Source organism: Aethalodelphis obliquidens, unplaced genomic scaffold (assembly GCF_003676395.1).
Source record: "Aethalodelphis obliquidens isolate GAN/ISIS:26980383/991018 unplaced genomic scaffold, ASM367639v1 scaffold45, whole genome shotgun sequence".
Lineage (NCBI taxonomy): Eukaryota > Metazoa > Chordata > Mammalia > Artiodactyla > Delphinidae > Aethalodelphis > Aethalodelphis obliquidens.
In genome coordinates, this window is record NW_020837989.1 from 8,725,626 (window position 1) to 8,751,711 (window position 26,086).

The 26,086-nt window shown below is 50.1% G+C and overlaps 1 protein-coding gene across 3 annotated transcripts in view; it reads right to left on the reverse strand.

Annotated features, from left to right (window-relative positions):
* PPARGC1B (PPARG coactivator 1 beta) overlaps nt 1–26,086 on the reverse strand; it is a 107,052-nt gene that overhangs the window by 23,216 nt on the left and 57,750 nt on the right. For 2 of the 3 annotated variants that reach the window (XR_003427733.1, XM_027081611.1), the window contains exons 2-3: nt 5,546–5,662; nt 4,584–4,757 (exon numbers count right to left, since the gene is read on the reverse strand). Coding sequence is in view for 2 of the 3 variants with exons in the window: in XM_027081611.1 (XP_026937412.1) it covers nt 4,584–4,757; nt 5,546–5,662 (291 nt within the window). In the remaining variant the exon portion in view is untranslated. The remainder of the gene's footprint in view (nt 1–4,583; nt 4,758–5,545; nt 5,663–26,086) is intronic. The other variant, XM_027081612.1, reaches the window with a different exon arrangement.

Consider the following 26,086-nt stretch of genomic DNA (forward strand, 5'->3'; position numbering starts at 1 on the left):
AGGCCTTGCAGCCGGAGCAGCAGCTGAGTAATTCGAAGGGGGGACATGGGGAGAAGAGAAAAAATGTGTTTGTGATTTTGGAACAGAGCTAAGAATAAAAGAAAAGGTCAAGAGGTTTTGGCTGAGCCTGACCTGGGCCCTGGGGATGGGAGTCCAAGGGCAGATCCAGGCCCAAGAACTCTGGTTCGGGAATGCAATCGGGCTCAAGTGGCAGCCTCTCATCCCCATCCTCAGGCCAGAATCCCAACCCTGTGTTCCCAGAGCAATCTGCCCAGCCTGATGCGGAGTTAAGATCTTGGGAGCTGGGGCTCAAGGACCACTCTTGGGGCTGACCGTGGCAGCAGCTCTGCCACTGACAGGGTGATCCTGGGCAAGTCATTTCCCTCTTCTAAGCCTTGCTGATTTCTGGTCAACGGGAAGGCAGGATCCCTGGTTGGCTTCCCTCCAAAGGCTACTTGGAAGGCCAGTTTGGAGGCAGTGACACAAGGGCTCTGTGCAATGTTCCTGGGTCTAGCTCAGTGCCTGGGGCATGGGAGGCTCCAGGCAGATTTGCTGAATGGAAGAATTAGTGAACCAAACAATGAACTCTGACCACTGGGGAGAGACTGAGATTAGTGTCTCAAAAAACAGATTCTAGAGGGAAGTTATTCAGAAATGATGTCATCAGCACTGGATGGAATAAGGGTTCCCTCTTTCACAGGGAGAGAAGCATGGCCCAGAGATATTCTGAATTATCACAACTATCAGAGCTGGAAGGGCCTTCAGGGATCACGTAGTGACCAGGGATGTCAAACATGCAGCCTGCGTGCTACTGTCCCCATCCCTCCCCCCCACCCTGCCCTTCCACCTTTCTGACCACAACCCTCCAGGCAACACTGCCGATACGTCTCAGTTGGAACTCATGAGGAAGCCTATTTGCCATTCTTTTGGGGTTGGGGGGAATGAAGGTCCAGGAAAGAGACATGCCAAGGTCACACAGCAAGTCAGGAGGGGCTGGGGAGGATGGTCAAGGACTTACTAGGTGCCAGGCATGGTGCTGAAAGGAATGCCAGCTGGCAGAGACCCCAAGGAGCCCCAACAGTTTGAGTAAAAACAAAATGACTGACAGAAGGTCTCCCCGCTCTCTCCTCAGCCCTCCCTGGGCTGCTCCAGCTCTGGAACAGCCAGACAGGGCTGGGGGTCCTGACCCTGTCTGGGAAGAAAGTCCACTCGTGCTCTCGGCATCTTGCCATCAGCACCCTAGGATAATACATCACAGGGAGCCGCCCCTCTCCTCTTCTGGCGCGTTAGCTCAGCTCTCCCGGCTCCGCTTAGAAACAAAGTGCAAATTAATGGAGAGTTAATCAGCTGAGGAAGGGATATTAATAGACTTGCTCCACCCCCAACCTTCCTGAGCTCTCTTAGGCTGAAGGAAAAGGAACCTGCAAGAAACCTGAGGGAGAACGCTTCATTCTGGGTGCCTAGAGGAGCTTGAAGGAAGGACGCAGGACAGAATTTAGGCTATCGGGGCCAGAAAAACACTCAGAAATCATCTGCCGTTCCAGGGCTTAACTGGGGTGCAGGAAACCCCGGAAATCAGCTTCCCTTCCTTTTTTCTGGGGGTGGGTCCACAGATGTCATCAGGGTCTAACGGGACCCAGGGACTCTCTCCCTACAACAGAGTAAGAATCACTGATCTGATCCATGCTCATTCCTCATTTCTCACCTGGGGAAACTTAGGCCCAACAGTGAGGAGCTACTAGCCCAAGGCCACGTAGCACACGGTGATAGAACCAAACACCTGCTTCCTCCAAAAATACTTACTAAGTTTAGCCTATTGTGACCCTGGCCCTAGGACTCTGGGCACACAGAAACGGAAGGCACTGTCCCTGCCCCCAAGCAGTTGTCAACTCTTGTAAGGGTAGCTGTTCTCCACTCTGTCTGTTTCCATAGTGATGGTACCACCTGACTTGTGAGAACACGGCTCTGACACAAGGCAGCATGGCTCTATGACTGCCACTGGTCAGATAAGGACGCTGTCCCAGTTAGTGGCAGAGGGGGTATTAGAACCTCTGGTCCCTGTATCCCAGCTCAAGGACTCTGGAATGGGTCGTGTCTGGTCCTTGGCAGGAAGGAAACTATTACAATCAGTTTCTTCATTCAACACATATGATTGAGTCTTTTCAATGCACAAGGGCCCCACAGAAGAACAAAACTCTGTTTGTCCTCAAGGAGCTCGAAGCCTGAAGGTCACAGGCATGCACGTACACAGGATGGGAGCCCAGAGAGGAAGTCACTGACCACCTGCCTTAGGAAGGGCTAACATGACAGCTGGGTGTCAAAGGATTTATTCATATGATAAATATTTTTTAAGCCCCAAGGAAGTGCCGGGCTCCATGCAGAGCCCTGGGGATATAACAGTGCACAACGCTGTATCAGCCCCCAAGCTCAGGGGGTTTATGATGGGGGAGGGGGGCAGGGAGGAATCAGGCACTAATCACATAATCACCGCAGAGGCACACAGGGGCGCACTGGTGTGTATGGGTGGAGCAGAGGTGGAGTGCGGGCCGTGAAGGGAGAGGGGCTGAGTGGGCAGAGTTCTGCCTCATTAACCATCTGTGAAGATTCTCCTGCCTTCCTTGCTGTGCTAAGAGCCCAAGGGCCATACCAAGGCTGACTTGTGTCTGAGACCATTTCATGCACATAGTAGCACCTTGGCAGGAGCTTACTAGTGGGTCTGGCCAGTCTCTGAGTAGGTGAGGCCTGTACAGTCTAGGTGGGGATGGTCTCCCCGCAGCATCTAAACCCCTCTCACTCATCAGCTCTCCATAACCTGAAAGCATTTCCTGGAAGTTGGCCCCCTCTGAGGGAGGAGGTAGCACAGCGTAGTTAACCCCATTGTTGTGAGAAAGAATGGACGTCCTGGGAAAGAGCCAGAATTAGAGCCCAGCCCTGCTGATCGTCATAGGGTTGGCAAAGAGGTTATACAACAGCGAGGGGTTTGGGGTCCTGTGTTAGAGGCTACACTCTGACCCTTCCTAACTGTATGACCTTGGGCAAGTTACTTAACCTGTCTGAGCGTCACTTTCCTCACCTGTAAAATGGGTTACTAATAGTTTTTCTACGGACAGGTTAGAATAATCTTGGGAAAAATCCAACTCCTTAACATGGCCCGGAAGAGCCTGCATGATCTGGCCCCTCCTAGCCCACCCCCACCCCCCAACTACTTCCTGGCACCTTCCCCTTAGCTACCGCTCCAGCCCTTCGGGTCCCAACACAGCGAGCTTTCCTGCTTCCTAGCTCTGTGATCATCACTCGTCATGTGGCTCCTCCTCCTCCTTCAGCCGAAGCATCTGTCCTCGGAAGGGCCTTTCCTGACCACCCAGCCTTTAGATGCTCTTCTCATCCCAGGTTTATTCCTACTGTGCCCATGTCACAAGTGACCTCTGTTGGTTTATGTATTACCTGATCTAGGGTCAGTCTTCCCTCTAGACCATAGAGTCCACTGTTGAACACAGTGTCTGACACATACAGGGAGCTCCATAAACATTTCTAGAAGGAATGATACACTCTGTCAGGAGTACTATTTGAGATGGTGCTCTTGGCACACAGACTTGGCACATGGTATGTTGTTATTATTGTTGTCGCTATTGTTATTATTATATTGCCAGACATCATCATCATCATCATCCTGCCAGACAGACACAGGGAGCTATGGCTTCTTCCTCCAATCTTTATAGGGGAGCATATTTCAAGGAAAGAATAATGAGTCCAAATGTACCCATCACCCAGCTTCAACGTGGCCAATCATATTTCACTTATTACCCTCCATGCCGTGCACCCACACCCACAAACGCAAATGCATGTAGGGATTGCTTTATTCTGATGCAAATCCCAGACATCACATTACCCCATGTTCGAGGCCTTCTTAAAGGAAATGTGCCTCCAAAGCTGAGAACAGAGGCAGATGCATAGATATGCACTGCGGTTCTCGGCACTGCCTCTTTTTAAAGAACCTCTAGGCTCCAATTGAAAAATGGAGATAACTATACCCCTGTGTGTGAGTTGTTAAGAAAATTAAGCGAGTTAATATACACAAACAGGGACAGTCCTTCCCATTATGGCGTCAGCATGGTTATAAAGCTCTGGCTCAGGAGACAGGCAAACTGGGTTTAAATCTAGTTCAGCTACCGACAAGGTAAATCACCCTAGGCCCGTGACTAAACTTCTTTAAGCCTCAGTTTCCTCATCTGTAAAATGGGGGAATCATCTCACCTGCTTCACAGGGTGGGAATGAGAGTTCACTGTGACCATACAGGGAAGGGAGGCCTTGGAAGCCGCTCTGGCTCACAGAGGGCCTCGGTTCTGACTGGGGCCATAGAGAGAGCAGCTCTTCCGAGCCCTCACTTCCCAGGGGCGATAACACAGCCTGGTAAGGGGGCAAGAGCCGCCCAAGATCCAGTGTAGACCCGGGACAAGAGACAGGGTCCCAAGAGCTCTGGTGGATGAGACTTCTTTGCATGAGCAAGTGTAGAAGAAGATGGCTCGGGGCAGAGCCGGGCTTTCAAGGGTAGAGAGAGGTAGCGAGGTTCCAGAGGGCATACCTGGAAGAGCTCCGGATCGTCGGGGCTGTACTGGCTGGGTTCGGTCTCGGAGTTCTCTGGGCGCCACTGCAGCTCCTCAAAGCAGGTGGCCGAGTCAAAGTCGCTGGCGTCCAGCTGGGAGAGGTCTAGCTCCGGAAAGTCAGCGCAGAGTTGCTCCTCCCCAGATCCCCCGCCCTGAGGAGACAGGAAGGAAGGAGGCGGGTCAGAGCTGAGTTTGGTTAGACCCCAGCAGGGACCCTCTTACTCAGGATGCTGCCAGTCTGAACCTGTGGCTGCCTTTGTCCGAGGCCTGATTTTGCCAAGCGACCAAGAAATGTAAAGCAGCATCCTCTTGCAACTGTCGAACCTACCATGAGCTAAGTCAGGCCCTGGCAGTACAAATCCCCCTTCCTGCTGCTCCGTCCCCACCTCCTCTGCACTCCTATACACCCCTCAAAGCCCTGCCCGCATAGCACCTCTATTCTCTTACCAGAAATATTTTGTTGAAAACTTTATTACAACCTATAAATAGAGATCTATTCCTTTATACAACTGCTTCCACCTGAAAGGGGATTTGCGGAAGGCAACAACCCCTCTATATGAATAATGAAACAACAAAAAGCAATAATAACAAGAGATGACATCATTGAATGATTGCTATGTTTTGGAAGAACACTCACCCATGTTCCCAGGAATATTTGTAATGTCTAAAGTGTGAAAGACCGCCCATCAGTAGACAATAGGTAAGTAAAGCTATAATCACCTATATCATAAAACAGTGCTGTTGAAAAGAATGAGGCCGTTATGCATGTTCTCCATGGCATGTTAAATAAAATACTAAACTGCAGAATATCAGCAAGTAAGATATTACCCCACATGTGTAAAGAGAATGGGACAGACTCAAGCTACACGTTTCTCACGATAATACGTATGAGAATACTGTGCCAGTACACAGGAAAAGGTCTAGAAGGCCATAAACCCACCTGCCAGTGGTGGGTGGGGTAGAAGGGAGTCATGGAGGACCTGGTAACAGTACCGACCGAACTGATGCTTCTCAGAGGGTGGTCCCAGGACCGGCAGGGGCAGAACCACCTGGGAACCTATAAGAAATAATGCAGATTCTCAGGCCTAACCCCAGACCTGTGGACTCAGAAGGTAGTCACCTTCTCACCCTGGTCTCCCAAGTTTAACAGTTACCAACAGAAGGGCTGCCTTGCAGGTGCAGAAACAGCCTGAGTGGGGAGGCTAACACAGAAACAGGACACCACAGGCACTGGGGTCTGGCAGACCTGAATCATACTCCCCATTCACCAGCTGTGATGCCTTAGGCAAGTCCCTTCACCTCTCTGAAGCTCAACTGTCTCATCTGTAAAATGGAACAACTGTCTCATACAGTTAATATTAAAGGAGGCAGTGCCGTAGCCTAGCTTGGTAAGTTGCTCAATAAATGGTAGCAAGCAGTAATGACAACAAATTTTTAAAAATAATAAGAACAACAGAGTTTCATGGCAGGCAGAGGAGGGTGGAACCTCTTTAGAGAACAGAGACAGGCTTGTGTGACACTTAAAAGAAATAGGTTTTATCCAGACCTTTTCCTTAATTGTTCCCACTTACTAGGCCTCATAAATTATGAATAAATGTATATTATTAGCTCAACTTGACACAGGAAAAAGGCTTTTATCCGAATTTGGGTCAAATGTCTTAATTGGCATTTTGCAAGAATCCTGCACACACAGGCAGCACCGGGGCTGGGTTCTCCCAAGCGGTCAGTCCCTGCTCTCAGGCCAGGCAGCACGGTGCCCAGAGAGTATGTCTCCAGGGACATCCCTGACCACGCCTGCCCTCCATCTGCCCGGTCTTTCTCCAATCCACTTGTGTTCAACATCCATGAATATTAAGTCCTGCGTCACTCCAGTGAGGATTCTCAGCCCCCTCCTGGGGCTGCGAATCTTCCCCTGCCCAGTTGGACTATGGGGGTACAGTGGTCTTGCCTGTTCTAGACGGATGATTGGTTTGTTTCTAGTTTTTGGCTGTGATGAACAAGCCTACAATACGTGTGTACAAGTCTTTGTGTGGACCTATGTTTTTATTTCTCTTGGGTGAATCTCTAGGAGTGGAATTGCTGGGTCATATGGTAAGCGTATGTGTGACTTGATTAAAAACTACAAAATTGGGCTTCCCTGGTGGCGCAGTGGTTAAGAGTCCACCTGCTGATGCAGGGGACACAGGTTTGTGCCCTGGACCGGGAAGATCCCACATGCCGCAGAGCGGCTGGGCCCGTGAGCCATGGCCACTGAGCCTGCGCGTCCGGAGCCTGTGCTCCGCAAGGGGAGAGGCCACAACAGTGAGAGGCCCACGTACCACAAAAAAAAAAAAAACTACAAAATTGCTCTCCAAAGTGGTGGTGCCATTGCACACTCCCACCAGCCCTATGAGTTTCTATTGTTCCACGCCCTCAACAGTACTTGGTGTTGTTAGTATTTAAATTTGAGGCGTGCATGCATGATAGCAGGGGCCTACAAGCATTTATTAAGTGCTACTGTGAGTCAGGCACTGTGATGTATAAGACTCAGTTCTTTCCTTCATTTGTTGACATCTCAGTGGGGGAAGAAAACACATAAATATTTCATTACAGATTGTGCTAGTGCCACAAAAGAAACAAACCAGGTGCACTGATGGAGGACAAGAGAAGGAGGGGAATCTACTTAGACAGGGTGACAAAAGGCTTCCTGGAGGAGCTGACGTCTGGTTTGAGACCTGAAGGAGGAGCCAGGCAGTGGAAAATGTGGAGAAGAAGCTTCCAGGCAGAGAGGACCCAGCAAAGTCAAAGATCCAGGTGGGGACCAAGCCTAGAGAATGGGGTACTGACCAAAGGCCAGTGAGGCTGCAGCTCAGCCCTAGAGTAGGGGGAGGGAGAGGATGCCTTCAGAGAGGCGGGCGGAGGCCGGATCAGGTAGGGATTGAAGGGATTTGGGTTTTGCGCCAAGTGTGATGGGGGTGGGAAGCAGGCAGATGGGTTAGGCCGGTGTAACATCCAGGAGAGGAGCAGGTGGTGGGGCTGGGAGGACAGCACTGAGGGCCTGTGGAGCAGGAGGGAAGGCCAAAAGTAGATAGACAAGGATGCTAGGCAGCTAGGGCCTCCCTGGCCAGCAAAGCCCCAGCTATAAGCTCTCTGGGGAGCGCTCTCTCTGTATGTTCTAGAACCAGCCCGTGCTAGTAACTCAGAGCAGCCACCTCTACAGGACTTGCTTTTTGAGTCTTAGAAACAGCTTTTAAATCAGAGTTCCAGAATCCCAGACCAGCCAGGAACCAGCAGCCCTGAGAGGTTGTCCATGCAAGTCTCTGTGGACAATTCGGGAGATGTGTGCACAGTGCATGGGCGTGCAAGGAATTTAGACTCAACTTCTAGCCCTTCACAGACACAGCTACGAACTCCTGGCCTGGCTGGTCTACCTACTTCACTTTGCACCTATGGAAACTGAGGCCCAAGGAGGATAATGGATTTGCTCAGGGTTATCCAATGAGTGTCCTTCCCATGAAAGCCATGCCACCTCCTTTACAAAATGCCCATCAAGTGGCCATGACTACTGCACTTAATGATTACCCAGAGCAGCTTGACATACTCAAAGTGTACCCAGGGCATAAAAATAAAGAAACCTCGGGCTTCCCTGGTGGCGCAGCGGTTGAGAGTCCGCCTGCCGATGCAGGGGACACAGGTTCGTGCCCCGGTCCGGGAAGATCCCACATGCCGCGGAGCGGCTAGAACCGTGAGCCATGGCTGCTGAGCCTGCGCGTCCAGAGCCTGTGCTCCGCAACGGGAGAGGCCACAGCAGTGAGAGGCCCGCGTACCGCAAAAAAAAAAAAAAAAAAAAAAAAAAAAGAAACCTCAGCTTCAAGGCCTTGTCAATTACGGCTGAGGCCACTCTCCAGCTAAAAACCATTAAGCATTGCATTAATAGTGATTTCTCTGGCCCTCTCCATATTTAGAGAGGCTTTTGAAGCGGTGCCTCGGGTGACCCAGCTCTCTTTTGAAAGGTCTGACTTGAGGCCTTCCTGTTCTGTACTGGGAAGCCCCAGCAGGACCCACCCATGGAATGGGAGGTAGGGGGGTCACAGCACAGGCTAAGCCACTGCTATTACTGAGCACTTTCTATATGCCAAGGGCCACACTAAGTGTCTTATATACATCCTCTCAGCAGATTCTTATAACGACGCTACAGGGCAGGGGTCACTGTCCCCATGTTACTACTCAGGAAACTCAGAGATCCAGTCACTTGTATTAGTTTGCCAGGGCTGTCGTAAAAAAGCACCACAGACAGTGTGGCTTAAACAACAGAAGTATTTTTCCTCCCAGTTCTGGAGGCTAGAAGTCTGAGATCAAGATGCTGGCAGGGTTGGCTCCTGCTGAGGCCTCTCTGGTTGGCTAGTGGATGGCATCTTGTCCCTGTGTCTCTTCCCGTTGCCTTCCCTCTACATGTGCCCGTCTCTGTCCAAATTTCCCCTTAGATTAGGCCCACCCTAATGACCTCATTTTAACTTGATTGCCTCTGTAAAGACCCTATCTCCAAATAAGGTCGCATTCTGAGGTACTGGGGCTTACGATGCCAAGATACCTTTGTATGGAGGACACAATTCTACCCATAGCACCCAGGGTCCCAGAAAGGTAAAGCTGAGATTCAAAGCCCAGGTCTCCTGGCTCCCTAACAAAGCCTGTGCCATTGCCCGACATCCTGCTTCTGAATGTGAGAAGGAACGTTTAAGACCATCTATTCCCATTTATGGATGGGGAGATGGAGCTTTGGGAAAAGTCTGAGAAAGACCTAAGTCACAGGGCTAGTCTGTAGCTGAGCAGGGACAGGCCTGGGGCCACATGTGCTGCACTGTGCACCAGCCCCGCATGCACAGGCCCCTGTGGTCCCCACCACCAGTCTGCTCACACCCCTGACACGCTTGGGACACCCCCCTCTGGTTGCAGAACCTTCTGTATCCATTCCTCCAGGGACACCACACTGCTGATCTGAACGGGCTGTAGCTACCCCAAGCCAGGGAGATAAAACGCCCCAGCAGTGGATTAATGGGGCTTCATCCAGATTCTAAGTTGCTTCACCGGAAGCCTGGCTATCTTGTCGCAGATCGATTCCCTGTTTAAGAAGGAGTGCATCTTCAGGAAAAATTGGTGGCTCCGCTTTACCGACTACAATCAGCAAATCACCTAGCTTAGTGCCTGGCCCAGAGCACATTCTCAGAGTTACTGAGTGGAAGGAAGCAGGAGAGGGGGAGGGGGGGCTGCACTAACAGAACTTGGGTTCTGGGCCTGCCCGCACTCACTATGCATCCTTCAGTGGGTCACCTCCTCTCTCGGGTTCTCACTGCCCCCTCTGGAAAACAGACCATCAAACACAAAGATCCTACGGACCCCTCTTGCGCAAGCATCTGCAAGTACAATTCCGTACTGCACTTATCCAGTTTCTGTGATCCACATAGGCTTGGGGTAAGTATTTAGGTAGAATAAATAAATGAATTTACAGAGGGAGAGACAAAGACGCAGAGAGAAGGTCTGTATTGAAATGGAAGGAGGCCTAGAGAAGAAGGATAAAGGGCTAGGCCTGGCTTGGCTACTAACATTAATCATTTGTGGTCAGGAACCTAACTTTTGCCGGCTTAGTTTCTATTGACAAAATGGGGATAATAAAAAAGAATCCTATCTCACGGTGTTCTTAGAAAGATAAAACATCACAGGTCAGGAGCCTGGCACGTGTCAGACACCCCGTGAATGGTGGTCACAGATACAGCATTTATAGTAGACATTCAAGTGATGTTCACAGCTATGGTCTCACTGGTGCCTTCCCAAGATGCGGGAAGTAGGCAGTGGTCAACGTCCCCACTTGACTGATGGGAAAGCAGGACATCTCAGAGGGTCAGTGCTTCATGACCCATCTGCTCAGTCCTAAACCCGCGGATGCCCTCAATCCTATGTTCCTTCAACCTCCACCAGCCCCCATTCCAGTGTTACCATCGCTCGTGGTTTCTCTTGGCGGGCGATCTTGCCCTAACAGCCAGACCACGCTGGCTCTCTCCGGGCCTGCCCTGGAAGGGGGGAGCAGGGCTCCCACCCAGGTCTCACACACTTCTTTACTGACATCTTGGATGCCCTAAGTACGGCCCTACAAAGCATCCTTCACTGACAAGAAGTTGTATTTGATGGTCTGGGGCAAGTTTTCCCTTTAAATTACTGTTAGGAATGCCCAGACTGGCCCGGGCGTGAGATCTGATAGGGTGGTAGGTACCTGGCACTGGGCTCACCTTTCCCGCCTCCCTAACTTGGCGGATACCAGTAACCAAACACAGCTCTACCTCCCACTGAGCCCCGAGCCTTCGCAACCCAGAGCCTTACCAGCCGCTGCTGATTCATTAGACCCAGCCTGCTCTAGACCTATGACCCTGTACCGCTACTTGCCTTCTAGGAAAGAAGTGAAGTAAGTATTCATGATGTCCGCACAAAGCCATTTCATTATACAGATGTTTTCCTTTTTCTCCTCCTACGTCTGTTATTTGGCTGGCCTCCCACCCATTCCCCTTCCTAATGGTGGCAGCCCACTGATCTCCTTGGGGAAGTCATCCCTCCCCCGAATCCAGGTGGTCCAGGTAAGCACAGTCTGGCCAATTAAAGGGTCTCATCCAGTGACCACAGCAACTGGTTCACAGGGGTGGGTCAGAGTGAACACCAGGAATGTGCTGGAGCGTGTGGACAAGGGTGCTGAGCTGGCTGAATTTAATTCTGGAGACGCTGCGAGCCATCTTTGCTTCCACCTGGGAAAAGCCTGCCCAAGAATGAAGCCAGCACAGGGAATGCAGAGTCAAGAAGCAAAGAGAGGGCTTCCCTGGTGGCGCAGTGGTTGAGAATCCGCCTGCCGATGCAGGGGACACGGGTTCGTGCCCCGGTCCGGGAAGATCCCACGTCCGTGAACCATGGCCGCTGAGCCTGCGTGTCCGGAGCCTGTGTTCCACAACGGGAGGGGCCACAACAGTGAGAGGCCCGCGTACCAAAAAAAAAAAAAAAAAAAAGAAGCAAAGAGAGATGTATTCCCAATAAAAATAATTCAAACACTTGGATACAGCTGTGCCTGAAGCCAGTATATTCCCTGTACTCCACAATTATGTGAGTGAATAAGGTCCCTTTCCAGATTATGTGCCGCTGGAGTTTGTCACCTATCAATGAAAAAGTTATGACTGATTCATCTCTCTTACATCCAAAAAAAAAAAAAACCTAAGCTTCCCACTGTCATCCAAATTAGTACAAAACTCCTGAAGATGCTTCCAGGAGAACAGTAGGAAGAGTAATTGATTTTTAGACCTCAAAGAAATACTACAGCATCCTCGTAAGACTCAGGAGTCACAGACACAAAATTAAACTCCAGGAAGAATAAGTACAAAATACAGGGGCTCTGAGCTCAGCCTAAAAGAACAAAACACCCTGAGCTTAAAGATAAATCAGACCATTGAAAGGATCTCCCACCAAAACACTCAAGGCTAAGTGTCTCAGAACATCATGGAAGCCCTTTCCACGCAGGAGCATCTGGCCCCAGGCCTGCCGAGCACAAACTCCGTGATGCTCAGCGCTTTTCAGCGGGGCCTCAAGCCCCAGCTACGCAGCTACCCGCTCAGGGCTTAGCGTAAGGTGATTTGACAGAAGGTCACCAGGCCTGGCAAGAGTGGGTCCTCCAGCCCAGAGAGCAAAATGGGTCCAGTGCTCAGAACTGGACTACAAGGCCAGGCCGGGAGGATGACCAGTTACCAGTGACCTTGGGAAGGCAGCTCTTCTTGGTAGGCGAGGCAACAGGATGGAGGAAGTGGGGTTCCTGATATTTCTAAGTGCCAATCGGCCCTGGGATATCCACCTCAGGACGTGAGGGAGGACTCAACGTGGAGCCTGTCCAAGTCTTCATCATTTTGGGCAGTTTTCTGTTACTTGCCACCAAACCTAATCCTTACCAGGCCCTCTCAGGCCTTTGGTACAACAGACACTCCCCTAAGCAAACGCCCGGGTTAACCAACACTCTTCATCCCCTCCTGTAACAACACACATTACTAAGGCCCAAGGCGCCCCAGAGTCTCAGAGACAACCTCCAGGTCATGCACACATCTGTCTCCAGCAGCATTGCTCGTTCAATGTCATTTGTGTTTCTTCCCAAACCCATCTGTTACTATAATTACAAAGTTTTGTTTTGTTTTGTTTTGTTTTTGGGGGGGGGGGGCTCACGCCACCTGCAGCATCCTAGCTTCCCAACCAGAGATTGAACCCGTGCCCCCTGCAGAGTCCTAACCACTGGACCACCAGGGAATTCCAATAATTACCAACTCTAAAGAAATGGTTCATCAACAGAAAAGATGAGTATAAAAGAAGAGAATGCGACGGCAACTAAGTTGAAGGCTGTGGAAGGACTCAATAAAGTTGAGCTGTTTTTTTAAAAAAAAAAAACATACAAAAACCCTGCTGTCAAATTATGTGTGGGTGAGCTAACAGTGAAAGATTAGGGAGGCACTGGCAAGAATCTGCAGGATTCTGCACTTAGATTGCTTGAGTCTAAATTCTTAATCCAACTGAGTGAATTCCCAATCTGGAAATAGGAGCCCTGGCAGCGTGGGTGTGGACCAGGCAGGAGAGAGCGCTTGGGATTTCAGCGTCGGCAGCACAAGCAGTCCTAGAGCAAAAGACTGGCAATAATGAATGTGCATGCCATATGGCTTCATTAGACAACAACGTTAGGTATTACGTTTTATGATTTCGTACTCTCGCTGACTTTTTCCGAGGAATTCCCCTCTCCAGCCCTCCACCCACCCCACCAACCCCCAGCTGTAGTTCCTGCTCGTCATCAGATAAGGTGGCTATTGGACATGGATTGCAGCTTGCATCGTATAGGAAATAAATCCTTACAGTGGACTCCCAGAAGACAGAACTGGGGCTTTTGGCAATGGAAGAGCCCGTGGAAATACTTCTAGAGATGACTCTCTTATTTTGCAGATAAGGACACTGAGGCAGACAGTCTCCTGGGACAGGTGTTATCTTGGGCATCTCCTTTCCTCCTCCCTGTTGCCTGCAAGCAGCCCCTTATCCAACAGAGATCCCTAAGGTCTCTCAGAGCTGTGCCTGGGCCAGGTTACCTGGGGTGGAGCAGCTCCTGGCTGTCTTGGTAGGTGGTGGGCACTGAGGTCTAAGAGGGCACCATTGGCGCCCCACACCCCTGCACCCCACTGTGGCTGCACAGATCCTGGCACCTGTCAGCCAACATAGGCTGCCCCTGGTCCAGGAAGGTGGTGTTTTCATTTATTTTAAAACAGTAAAAGGGTGAAGTATATTCTGTGACACGAGTGAGCGAGAGTGAGTGAAGGTGTTTCAGGGGCAGTGTCGTCCGCATACTGTGTTCGCCTACAATTGCTGTCAATTTTATGCACTTGAATTCAAGGGCCTCTTCAATTCACAGGAGAGCGGCAGGAAAAGCGCTTTGTGAACTGCGAAGCGTGTGCAGGTATCCACCTGCTGTTAAGACTGGTTAACAGTCCCTTTCCATCTCCAGGGACCAGCCTCCCTCATGGAACTGCTGTGTGGCTTGAGTTTCCACCCTGGGGCCTCTGTGCTGGCAGCTCCCTCAGCCTGGGATGCCTCCTCTATCTTTCTTCTGCGCATGGCTGGTCCTTTCTTATCAGCCCCATCCCAGATTAAATGTCCCTCTGAGGTGAGCCTTGCTGACCACTGTATCCTAAAGTGGCTGCCCATCTCGCTCCCATCACCTGCTCTAAGTCCCTCAATTAACACGTTTCACTTTCTGATATCCCCTCCCCCCTTTGCCGGTATTTTTTTTTTAATTGTGGTGAAATACACATAATATAAAATTTCCATTTTAACCATTTTTAATTAGGCAATTCAGTGGCAGTAAGTATATTCACACTGTTGTGCAACCATCACCAGCGTCCCTCCCTCTTCAGAGCTCTTCCCCCTTTTTCATTTATCTACTTGTGTATTGTCACCTCCCCCAGCTATGAGTTCCATGCCGGCCGAGGCGGTGTCTGTCTTTGTTCCCCACTGTTTCCCAGCGCCTAGCACAATGCCCAACATATAGTAGCTGCTCAATAAACAAAATGAGATCCATGTGGAAGTGCCCTGTAAACTGGAAAGGGTGGTACACAAGAGCAAGAGACTGCAACATGGACATTTTCTCCGTACAGTCCCAAGACAAGGCCAAATTCCCTGGCAGCCTCAGTTATTCGACAATGATTTTGAGTTTTGTCCAACTCTGTGGGGGCAAAAGCGTCGAGAGCGCCTTTTCTTTCCTGGTTCCAGGCCCCTCTGAGAGGTCAAGAATGAAGATATACGATCACACAAACCACCTGACATTGACACTCACCATTTCAACACATCAGCTCTACCCAGAGCAACATTTTATTAGTCGCTGAAGGGCAGGCACAAAAATAGACTGCAGGGATCAAATGCCACCCTCTACAGTGGTTGAAAGGCCCTGGCATATGATGACTTGAGGCCTGGGGACCCTGGGAGGGGGGGTCCTCTGTCACAGGAGTGCACAGACATTGGAAGCTAGAATCAGGGCTGGGATTAGGCTGAGGTGAGGGTACCAGCCTTGGGCACCGAAAAATTCAGCAATCAGGACAGATCATATTTAATGCAATATTGTGAAAACAATCAAAATTAATGCCCCCTAAAAATCCATGATGAGCAACATATCAAAATTCTAAATAAAGACAAGGTCAGTGATACTGATTTTTCCTTTTGCTTTAGGTGACTACTTGGCTCTGCACGGCACTCTTCCCTCCTTTATTTAAAGATGTGGTGTGTTCAACATGGATACTTTGGCATTGACTATTAACTATTACAACATATAGAAATGTTGCATTAAAATATGAGTTATCTTGATGACTGAGCTTGTTGGCATCTCCTTAAATTTTGTGTCTGAACCAAATGTCTCCTTTGCCTCACCCTAATCCCCACCTGGGTGGAATGAGGGTGAAAGAGTTACTGTATGTTCAGGTGACTGAAATGAGATCAGATCCTGTCCTACACCCCTTCTCCCTGGGGCCTCAGTTTCCACATCTCTACAATGGAGCACACGACCCTAGGGTAGCTGTGGAACTGTCCCAGTCTTGTCCAGTGAGGCATTTGGGATGGGAAAGTAGGAAAACTCTAAAGTGCTGGCTGTATGTGAGGAACTGTTATTACATTTTTATCCAAGGTAGTAAATGGTCCATCACAATGGTAAGCAGCATTCAGCTTTGAGATGAGTTGCAACACACTTGCCTGATTTATAATGAAAGGAGTGAAGTTTGCTAAATGAATAGGTTTTACTTTAAGAAAAAAGATTAGAGCTGATTCACGGTTCTGTCAGCAAGTAGGATCTCCCCTCCCATTCCAATGCCTTTACTGAACAGGAAGGAAGGCAGAAGGCTACAGCTAGCCCTGGGAAAGCACCCATTTCACACAGCTGAATGGGGGGACCCCAACTCCCTAATCATGCTGCGGGATCATAACCTAACAGGCGCTTTCCTTTCCCCGTCACATTTTGTGGGGTTCCCTCAAAATCAGAATATGCCCAAGGGGCAGGGCAAGAGGGACTGGCACGTGTCAGCCAACCACAGGTGTGAGATGCATGAAGAAATGCCTGGGAATGGATAGTGGTGACGTTTGTACAAAATCATGAATGTACTTAATGCCACTAAATTGTACACTTTAAAATGGCCAATTTTATGTTATGTATATTTTACCACAAAAAAATAAAAATAAATTTTAAAAGTCCCAGAGTCCTAAAATAAAGTGCCCGGCACACTCCTTCTGGAGGTGTTCTCCAGGGTCCTACAGTCTCCATGTTCTTTGGTTCTATTTATGTGTCTCTTGCTGTGGCTGGCAGGAGACACGGGGGCGGGGTTGGGGGGAGGCAGGAGCTGGGCCAGGGCTCAGCTGAGAAGCCCTTTTGCCTGTTAAACACTGTTATAAATAACGCAGAAAGAGGCAGAAAGAGGGTCCTGGCATGAGAGTGAAGGTCAGGCAGCCCCATGTGAGGAAATGTCACGCCCATCGGGCCAGCAAGGTGCCGGCTCACATCTCCAGCCCCACGCTGCCCAGGGCTGACGGCAGCCGTGCCGGGGAGCCCGTGGAGCATCACGCCCACTCAGGAAGGGCAGCCCCAAGGTGGCCGGCTCCCGGGGGTTCGAGCAGAGAGGGGACCACGGGGTGGATGGAGGAGCAGAGGGTAGCTGAGAATCCCCCAGCCCAGTGGGCAGGGGCTAAAGTCAGCTTCCCAAGAACCCAGGCGAGGGCTCAGCCACCAGCACACCAGCCTCGGCTTGTCAGCCAGTACACACAACCCGCCGAGGGAGAGATGACTCAGCAACGCTCAACCCACAACTGCCCCCACTGGGGCTGCTGCACAGCGTGGGAGCTGGGAGGGGCCTCACGGCCCATCTGGTCCTGTGGTTCCCATGCTGGGCTCCCTGGGGAACCCCCTGCACGCTCTCCACCCCCGCAGCCCACCAGCACCCTGGGCTTTGAAGTGGGAGGGGTTATGAGGGAGTTCATTAATTAGGTTTTCCATTTTTATTAACTAAACACCATACAGTGGCAACCCATCCTACTCGTATTTAACCTGAGTGAATTCAACATTATAAGCCTGGCAAAAACCAAATTTCTGTTTCTTTCTTACATGTTAGAAATACGACGACATTCTATTTTGCACAGAATTCTATATTTTCCCATACCCACACACTCTTACCTATTGTTCATACACGCTATTTCATCAGCAATTTAAGGGCTCTACGGACTTCATTTGAATCCTCAGAGGAAGAAGCCACTTCCCAAGTAAGTGGTATCCACCACTCAGAGCCCAGCAATGTGGGTATTTCCCCATTTTACAGATGAAGAAGCTGAGACGCAGGGAGGTAACGTGATGTTGCTAAGCAGAATATGAATGTTTGAGAGTCTTTATGGGCTCAGGAAGCCCAGGTAACAAGTTGCTGTGTAGACCACAGGAGAGAGAGCCGAAGCTGGGTCTCGCCCACCATCCCCAGGATGCTGGAGGCGTAGCTGAGACTAGGGGCCGTCGCTCACTCGCCTGCTTACAAGCCTTGACTTGTCACTGCCCTTGACAAAACCCCAAAGTCCTCACCGGGCCTGTGAGGCCTGGCGGGGCCTGGCGTGGCCTGGGCCTGCCGCCTCTCCCACCATTTCCTGGGCCCTCCCGTCCTCCCAACGCTGCAGACACAGCAGCCTTCTTCTCCTGGAACAAAACTCTCTCGGCTTGGGGTCTCCACCTGGGACACTTCCTGCCTGGTCCTAGGCCACTTATCCAGCACTGGGTCTCAGTGAGAGAGGCCTTCCCCAACACTCAACCCCCTGAACACTATGGGTTATGTCCCCATGTGTTATCCACAGCATGAACCCAGGGACTGTCTGTCTCCCCTCCAGAATACCAGCTGCAAGACAGCAGTGGTCCAGACTTGTCCTCTGTTGAATCCCAGTGCCTGGAACAGTGTCTGGCACAGAGTGGGTGCTCACTAAATCTTTGTGGGATGCGTGGAGGTGGGCCGGGGGAGTAGAGCTCCGGTTTCCCAGGTCAGTTTAGGCATCTCTGCCTCACACTGCTGTGAGGCTTGCAAGGTCTCCCTCTCACGCACCCGCCTTTCTGGGGGGGGGGGGGGGGGGGGGAGGGCGGGGGCCGGGGTGTGTCCTTCTGCATCCATTTATTCCCTTAAGGAAATAAATTTCACAGTGGTCAGATGATGAGAAACCCAGACCCATGGGCTCCCAGATGAAGCTGGTGGGAAACAGATTCTCTCTGGCCCCAGCAGGCCCTCGCTGGTCATGTGGTCAGTGAGGGCCCACTCACTCACGCCCCCCATGCCTGAGGCACTGGCTCCCTCCAGCCACAGTGAACCTGCCTCATGTAGAAGTATGTTCACTGGACATGTAAAGCGAATTTGTGTCAAACAAATCATACCTTTCCAATCCCTTCTTCTTAAGTAACAGGGAGGTGGCCCACAGAGTGATATTGCCACTGGCTCCCCAACTAAAGCCAGGGCCCTAACAGTGGAATAACGGGCATCTGAGCTAGGAAATGGACACCATCTGACGATGCTTGGGTATCACCCCCGCTTGCAGAGAAACAGGCAGGAAGTGGGGAGCTCTCCAAGAGAGAACAGTGAGATCTTTCTCACTGGAGTGAAGGTCCCATCACCCCTGCACGTAAGTGCCACCTGAACCGACATCTCTGACCTACTAGGTTCCTTCCACCCTGCCAGGATTAGGAATCCTGGGGCTCATAAAAATCTTTTATGCCTGTAAACTAGACCTTCTCCCATTTGATCCTCACAACTGGGCAGAGGTTAAGCCATGTTTCTGATGGGGGAGCTGAGGTTCATAGAGGGGAAGTAACTTGCCTAAAGTCACTAAGCAAGTTAAAGAGAGGAACAGGACTAAATCTCCCAGACCTCTGACTCAGTTGAAGCAAAAATATCACTGATTAGGAGGCACAACCTTGAACTCTCTGCACGATTGGCAGTGGGGAACTTGGACGAGTCCCTCTACTTCTCTGAGCCTCAGTTTCCCTATATTCCCAAACTGGGCAGGCTTGGAGACCATGGTCAGTCAGCTGGGGCTTCAGGACATGCAGGGTCAGCCTGTGACATCCTGGGCATGGTGCCCCATCCATCAGCAGTCCCTAACAAGGGGGAAAGATGGTGGAGACGGAGATGATGATCACCGAGGGACACGTCGCATGGTGTGTGTCTGCAGTGGTGTCATGGGAGGACATGTGGGAGATCTGCTAGCCCCTCACTCTGCCACTCAGAGAGCGGTCCACAGACCAGCCGCATCAGCCGGGCCTGGAGCTTGTTCCATTCTGCAGAATCTCAGGCTGAATCCTCCTGAATCAGAATCTGCCCTTTAATCAGATCCCTAGGTGATTCGTAGGCACATTAAAGTTTGGGGAACAAAATATTTTAAATCAGAAGACCAATTGTAACATGTGAGCTTTGGTTCAGCACCTAGATGCTTCAAGCCCCAGCATCTGCATCTGTAGAGTAAAGATAATAATGTGTACACTTCACGGGACTGCTGTGAGCATTACGTAAGATCACACATGCCAACAGTCCAGCCCAGTGCCCGGCAGGTAACAGCTGCCCAGATTGCTAGTTTCTTTCCTTCCTGAAAGGCCAGAAGGAGGAAGGCCTCTGCTTCCATTCCAAGTCCTGCCTGTACATCTGGGAGGCAAGGAAAAGACCCCCATGGGGCAGCAACAGATGGGGATGGGGTGGGAGCAAAGGGAAAGGAGGAGAGCAAAGGAAATAAAGAAGCAAAATAGAGACAAGCAGCAGAGACCATCTGAATCCCCAAGAGGCAGATGAACATGTGAAACCCAGAGACACAGCCGTTTCAGCTCATGTCAGAAGCCAAAGGGCTGAGGATGGAGGAGCAAGGGCCACTGGACTGTGTCCCCACAGGTCACACACTGCCTTTCCAGCCCAGCTCTGAAACAGTTCTTGTGGCCAGGGTGGACAGAGCGCCAAGGGTCACTGGAGCAACCAGACAGAAGCTGGGGGCTCAGGCTGAGCCCTGAGAAGGGTCAAACTTGGCTGGAGGACAACAATCCAAGGGACTGTCAACCCGGAGGAGCTGGACAATGGGGGGCTGAGCTGTGTGATTTAACCTCTCTGGGCCTCAGTAAAATGGGAGATAGTAATAATAGCCTTAGGGTTCTTAAGGAGGATTTAATGAGAAGAGCTTGCATTGTGTCTGGTGCAAAGTAAGTGCTCAAAAGATAACGGCCATTCCTGAGATGATTACACAGGAGACCTGAAGCAACTGCTGGAATAGAAGCAGCCCTCTGGGCTTCTCGAACTTCCTCTACACTCAATCACTGCGTTAACCCCTTCAAGCTCAGACTGACTCAGTCCACAACACCATCAACTCACAACTTATCGGCAGCCACGGCTTCCTGCTTTCACCCCAGCCCCCTCCAGGCTGCTGGACACAGCACAGCCGTAGCCAAGTTCTTAAGATGCAGATCTGACACTACTGGACCCTGTTTAAAATCCTGCTTGCCCCCAATTCCTCCCAGATAAAGAGCAAAACCCTTCAGGAGGCCTGTAATGTTCTGCGTGATCTGGCTTCTGTCTACCTATCCAGAATCATTTCTTAGCATTTACCCACCGTCTCCCCAACTTTAAGCCCCACTGGCCTTCTCTCCACCCCTGGCACTTGCCAGGATCTCTTCCCCCATAGGACCTTTGCATGCGCTGTTCCCTCTGCCTGGAACATCATCCCACACATAGATCCTTTGTCCAGTTATCTCGTACCGTACCCTTCACTCTTTACCTCCTCGAGCTTTCCTTGAGCCATGCAGACCACACAGGAGCCTGGCTGTACCTTCTGTAGGTCCTGAGTCTTCCTTCAGAGCTTATCACAGTTGGTAATTTATTTGCATGGGCATGTATTAGTGCTCACCAATGTATCCCTGGCACCTGGCACATAGTAAGTGCTTAATAAACAAGGAGAGTAGGTGAATAACCTCATTCTCTGGCAACCATCTCACCTCCCTATCCAAGTCCCACCTTCCCTCTCACCTCAACCCCTAGGCCCTAACTCTCTATATTACACACAGGACAAACCCCAGTGCTCCCTGATCCTCAACCTCCATCCCTGACTTGCAGGATTGGTGCCAGAGATCCAAACGTTTCTAGATCTGATTTTCTTGAAAGCAGCTTTGGGCTATGGCCAGGGGAGGCGTGCGCTGCTGGCCTCGGCAGTAAACACTGATGAAGCTGTCTGGACCAGCTGAGCTGAGATCAGGAAATGCCAAGATTTAAAAGCATCCGGAACCCATTTATTTATTGTTGTTCTTGCACTTCCAGGCTATTTTAAGCTTCAGATCAATCAGATCCTCTCTCCAAATATCGCTCCAGAATCAGCCAACATGCACCTGGCCCTACCTGTCAGGGCCCCATCTGACACACGACCTCAACAACAGCAAAAACAGGCAGCTGTTCTTGTTTATTGGGTGCCCCTGTGAGTGGTAAGTGAAAGTCGCAAACAGTCTCAAAGGGAGGTAGTATTAGCTCCATTGGGAAGATGGGGAAATTGAAACTCAGAGAGGTGAAGAAAGTGGCCCAGGGTCACACAGCTAGTAAATGCCGGAACTGGGATTCGACCCCAGATCTTCCAAATCCAAAGAAGGATTAGGAGCCTGGGCTCCTAACTGCTCAGCAATACTGCTTCCCTCATTCCCCTGCCAAAGCTCTTCCTACATACTGTGGGGTTTCTCATCTTGCCCCTGCCCTTTCAGCCACCTGCAAGGACCATCAGTGTTCTTACGCTATGAGTCAGAGCCACCCGCCCCCATGTGCATTGCTATGGGAAGGTCGCCAAGCTGGGCTGTTAAAAGGGGAAGGTAACGTTACATCATCATGTTTGTATTTTTTTTGAAATGATGGATGGATGGAAAGATGGAGAGGTGGTTCATATATTCATAGATTATTGCTAGAAGGACACAAATGAAAGTATCAAGGGTTTGGGGGAGCAAAGAGTAAGGAGTTGATTGGGGATAAGGGGTGTCAGAGAATATTTACTTCTATTTTATGTCCTTCTTAAGGTTTTTATTTTTCTTTAATGCTTCAACCAATCCTTCAAAGGCCAATTCAGAGGCCGCCTCCCCCATGGAGCCTACCCTGATTGCCTCCACCTGTCCCTCCTCTGCATCCCTACCACATTCTGCCTACATCTCTCAGGGCCCTTAGGCCACTGATCCTGCGTACTCAGTGTGCACATACCCACAGGAGTCCCCAGCCAGGCAGGAGCTCCAGGGCCTGGATCAGTGTCATGAGCTTCTGGGGTCTCCCCCAACACTGAGCCTCTGCTGAGGCGGGGGAGTGGAGAGGCCTGGTGAATGAATGACTATTTTGCTTTCTATCTTGGTCCACGGCCTCCTGAAGCCAAGGAAGTTGGAAACGCTAAAATGGAGCTTGGGGGTGGGAAAGAGAAGAGGAAAGCAGAGAATCAGAGGGTAAATTCAGCTCCCGGAAACCTGCCCAGCGCGCATCCCTGGGAAATGACTCAAGCACAGCTTATGCCAGCAGACAGTCCATCTGGGCCCTGAGGTCACCAAACCTCATCAAGGTCCTGCTTATTAAATACAGAGGCACATGAAATAAAGCCACCAATCTGGAGCTGGGGCTCTGAGGAAGGGACAGAGACAGTGATGAGAGGCAGGGAATCTGTCCCCCATTCCCCACCCCTGACTGATCACCCAGGAAGCTCTGGGCTGTGGCTGAGGCTGGACCCCTAGGTCAGACTGGGCTCTTCACCTTGACAGGAGCTTTGGTGATGGTCCCACCTCACCTCCCACACAGCAAGGGGGTTCTCTGCCCTCCTCAGCACCCACCCCTGCCTGAGGACCAAGGAGAACTTGGTAACCTTTGGCCCATGATAATCACAAGCTTTGTTGAGCCTCTATTTTGCGCTATACACTTTACAACCATCCCATTGATCCTGTCCAACCAAACTGACGGGTGGATACTGTCCAGTCCATTTTACAGATGAGGAAACTGAGTCCCAGGGATATAAGTAATGTGCCTGAGATCACACTGCCAAGTTAAGTGATACTGGAACTAGACCAAGGCTGCAGCAGGGGAAGAACCAGAACCAGAACTCCACCGGCTGGAGCGATGGGACCACAGCCACCCAGTGACGAGAGGCCTCAGTTTTCTCATTTTCTCAGGGGCTGTCAGGCTACATGGCAGCATAAGAATCACTGAGCTAAGGCCATGCTTCCCTGTCTCTGATCACATACCCACTGGGGGCACAGCGGTGGGCTGAGAAATACTCAAAGGCATAGGCCAGGCATGGTGCCTCTTCTCAGAACTCTATTTCCCTCTTAAGATCTGTCATAATAGAAAGTTAAATCATTTCACTGGTAAGGGAAACTTTCTTCCAGTATAAAAAACAAGGGTATGCTAGGGACTAGAATGTAAAAGTTGCATTAATTTTTTCGTATAAAATAAGAACGATTTTTGTGTCATGGATTCTGTTTAAACTGGTTGTAGGTTTAGCTGACAAGGCTACTTTGGAGGCAGCGACAGGATTGTTAAGAACTGACTGTGGGGAATAAAGATGCAGACGTAGAGAATGGACTTGAGGACACAGGGAGGGGAAAGGGTAAGCTGGGACGAAGTGAGAGAGTGGCATGGACATATATACACTACCAAATGTAAAATAGCTAGCTAGTGGGAAGGGGGAGATCAGCTCGGTGCTTTGTGACCACCTAGAGGGGTGGGATAGGGAGGGTGGGAGGGAGACGCAAGAGGGAGGGGATATGGGGATATATGTATATGTATAGCTGATTCACTTTGTTATAAAGCAGAAACTAACACAGCATTGTAAAGCAATTATACTCCAATAAAGATGTTAAAAAAAAAAACTGACTGTGGGATCAAAAAGATCTGCATTAATTTGGGCTCAGCCACTCAAACAGCTGTGTGACCCTGGCCAAGATACTCGACCTCTCTGAGCCTTAGCTTGTAAAATGGGAATGATAAGATCATGCTTATAAAGCAGGAGTCCTTAACCTTTTTTGAGTCATGGGTCCCACTGGCAATCTAGTGAAGCCTATAAACTTCTCAGAATGTTTATGAATGCATAAAATAAAACAAAGGATTATTAAGGAAACCAACAATATCAAAATACATTTATACAATATTAAAAAGAGTAAATTTGTTACAGTAATATAACATGCTTCCTTATTACTATACTAAATAATAAGATCTAGTAGCAAGTGTAACAATCACCAGTAATTTCAGAGTAGTGATGAGTATAAATATTTTTAGATATCTGAAACGACTGTAACGTGATATGAAAATATCTGTGATTTCCACTGGTGACAAAGTCACAGGTACCACTAATACTTTTACAGTTTGTCACCTACATTCACAATGGGAGGAAATGCTAAATTTCACTTGGAGGTTAGCAAAAATAAAGATGTAATTTTTTTTTTCCGTCCAAGTTCACAGACCTCTGAATTCTATCACCTGGGGTTTAAGCAGCTCAGTTGTAAGGCAATCTACACAGTGCCTGGCATGCTCTGTAAATGTTCTTTAGGGTAGCTGGTTTGACCTATGCCAGCCTCTGCCCCCCAGACACAACAGGGCCCAAGGTTTCGCCTGCATGCCATTAGCAGTCCTCTAGGGGAGGGGTTTGAGCAGCCCTGCGCCCATCAGGGGCTCAGGGAGGGATGTGGGTTATGCAAAGCTGTTAGGTGAGTGAGGGAAGCTCTTAAATTTAATCCAGAAGCTTAGGGCTGGAAGAGGGTTAAGCCCCAGCTAGATGTGCACTCAGGCTGTCTCAGCTCAGAACAAGCCGTGTCCTTCCGCGCATTAGCTGCGTCCTCGACCACTCTGCAAAGGAGCCCTTTCAAATCCTGCCTCCTTGACATCTCCACTGTGTAGTTTATTGGCATCTCAACTTTATGTCCAAATGGAATTCTATTTGCACACAAGCCAGTTTCTCTTCAGTTTTCCCAGTGTCAATAAATGGCAAACCTCCACCCAGCTGCTCAGAAGAAAACCTGGGTTTCCTCTTGCCCTCACCCCCACATTCAATCCATCAGCCAGTCCTGTCCACTCCCTCTCCAAAATACAGTACTCTTCTCTCCATCTCTGCTGTCACCACACTAGCCCATACTATCACCACCTCCTACCTAGACTTTTACAGTGCTGCCTAACAGGACTCCACTTCCATACTTGCCCAGCCCACCCCAAGTTCCTCCTCCACAAAGTAGCCCAAATAATCTTCAAAAACTGTAAATCAGATCATGTCACTCACTCCATACTCAAAACACTCCAAAGATTCTCCTACTGCACTTAGAATGAAATCCAAACATCCATGGCTTAGAAGGCCCTTACCTATGTTGCCAGCATCCTCTCTGGCTACTTCCTGCCTTGCTCACCATGCCCCCCGGGCATCCTGGCATTCTTTACATCAGAGCTCAAACTAGTCACTGCCCCAGGGCCTTTGCACAAGCCATTTTTTGCATGGCTGGCTCCTTCCTGACACTTAAACCAAATGTCATCTCTTCAGAGAGGCCTTCCCCGACCACTCACTATCAAGTGGCCACCCTTCCCCACTCTGGCACACTCTCCATCACGTGGCTGCATCTAACTTCTTCATGACCCACATCACTGTCTGAAATAAACATGATCATTCTGTTGATGTGTTTGTTATCTGTCCACCCCCACTTGAATGGAAGCTCCTGATTGCTGGGGACTAGTCTGTGTTCCTTCCTACTCTATGTTGGCACATAGTAGGCACTCTTCAGATTTTGCTGAGCGAGCTTATTTTGTACGCGAAAATGGGCTGGGCTCTGGACAGGCATTTGACATGCAATCCTCACAGCTGCTATTCTTTCCCTTTTACAGAAGAGGCAACTGAGGAGGCCCAGTGAGGTTCCCCAGCTGGTTGAGTACTATCTAACCCC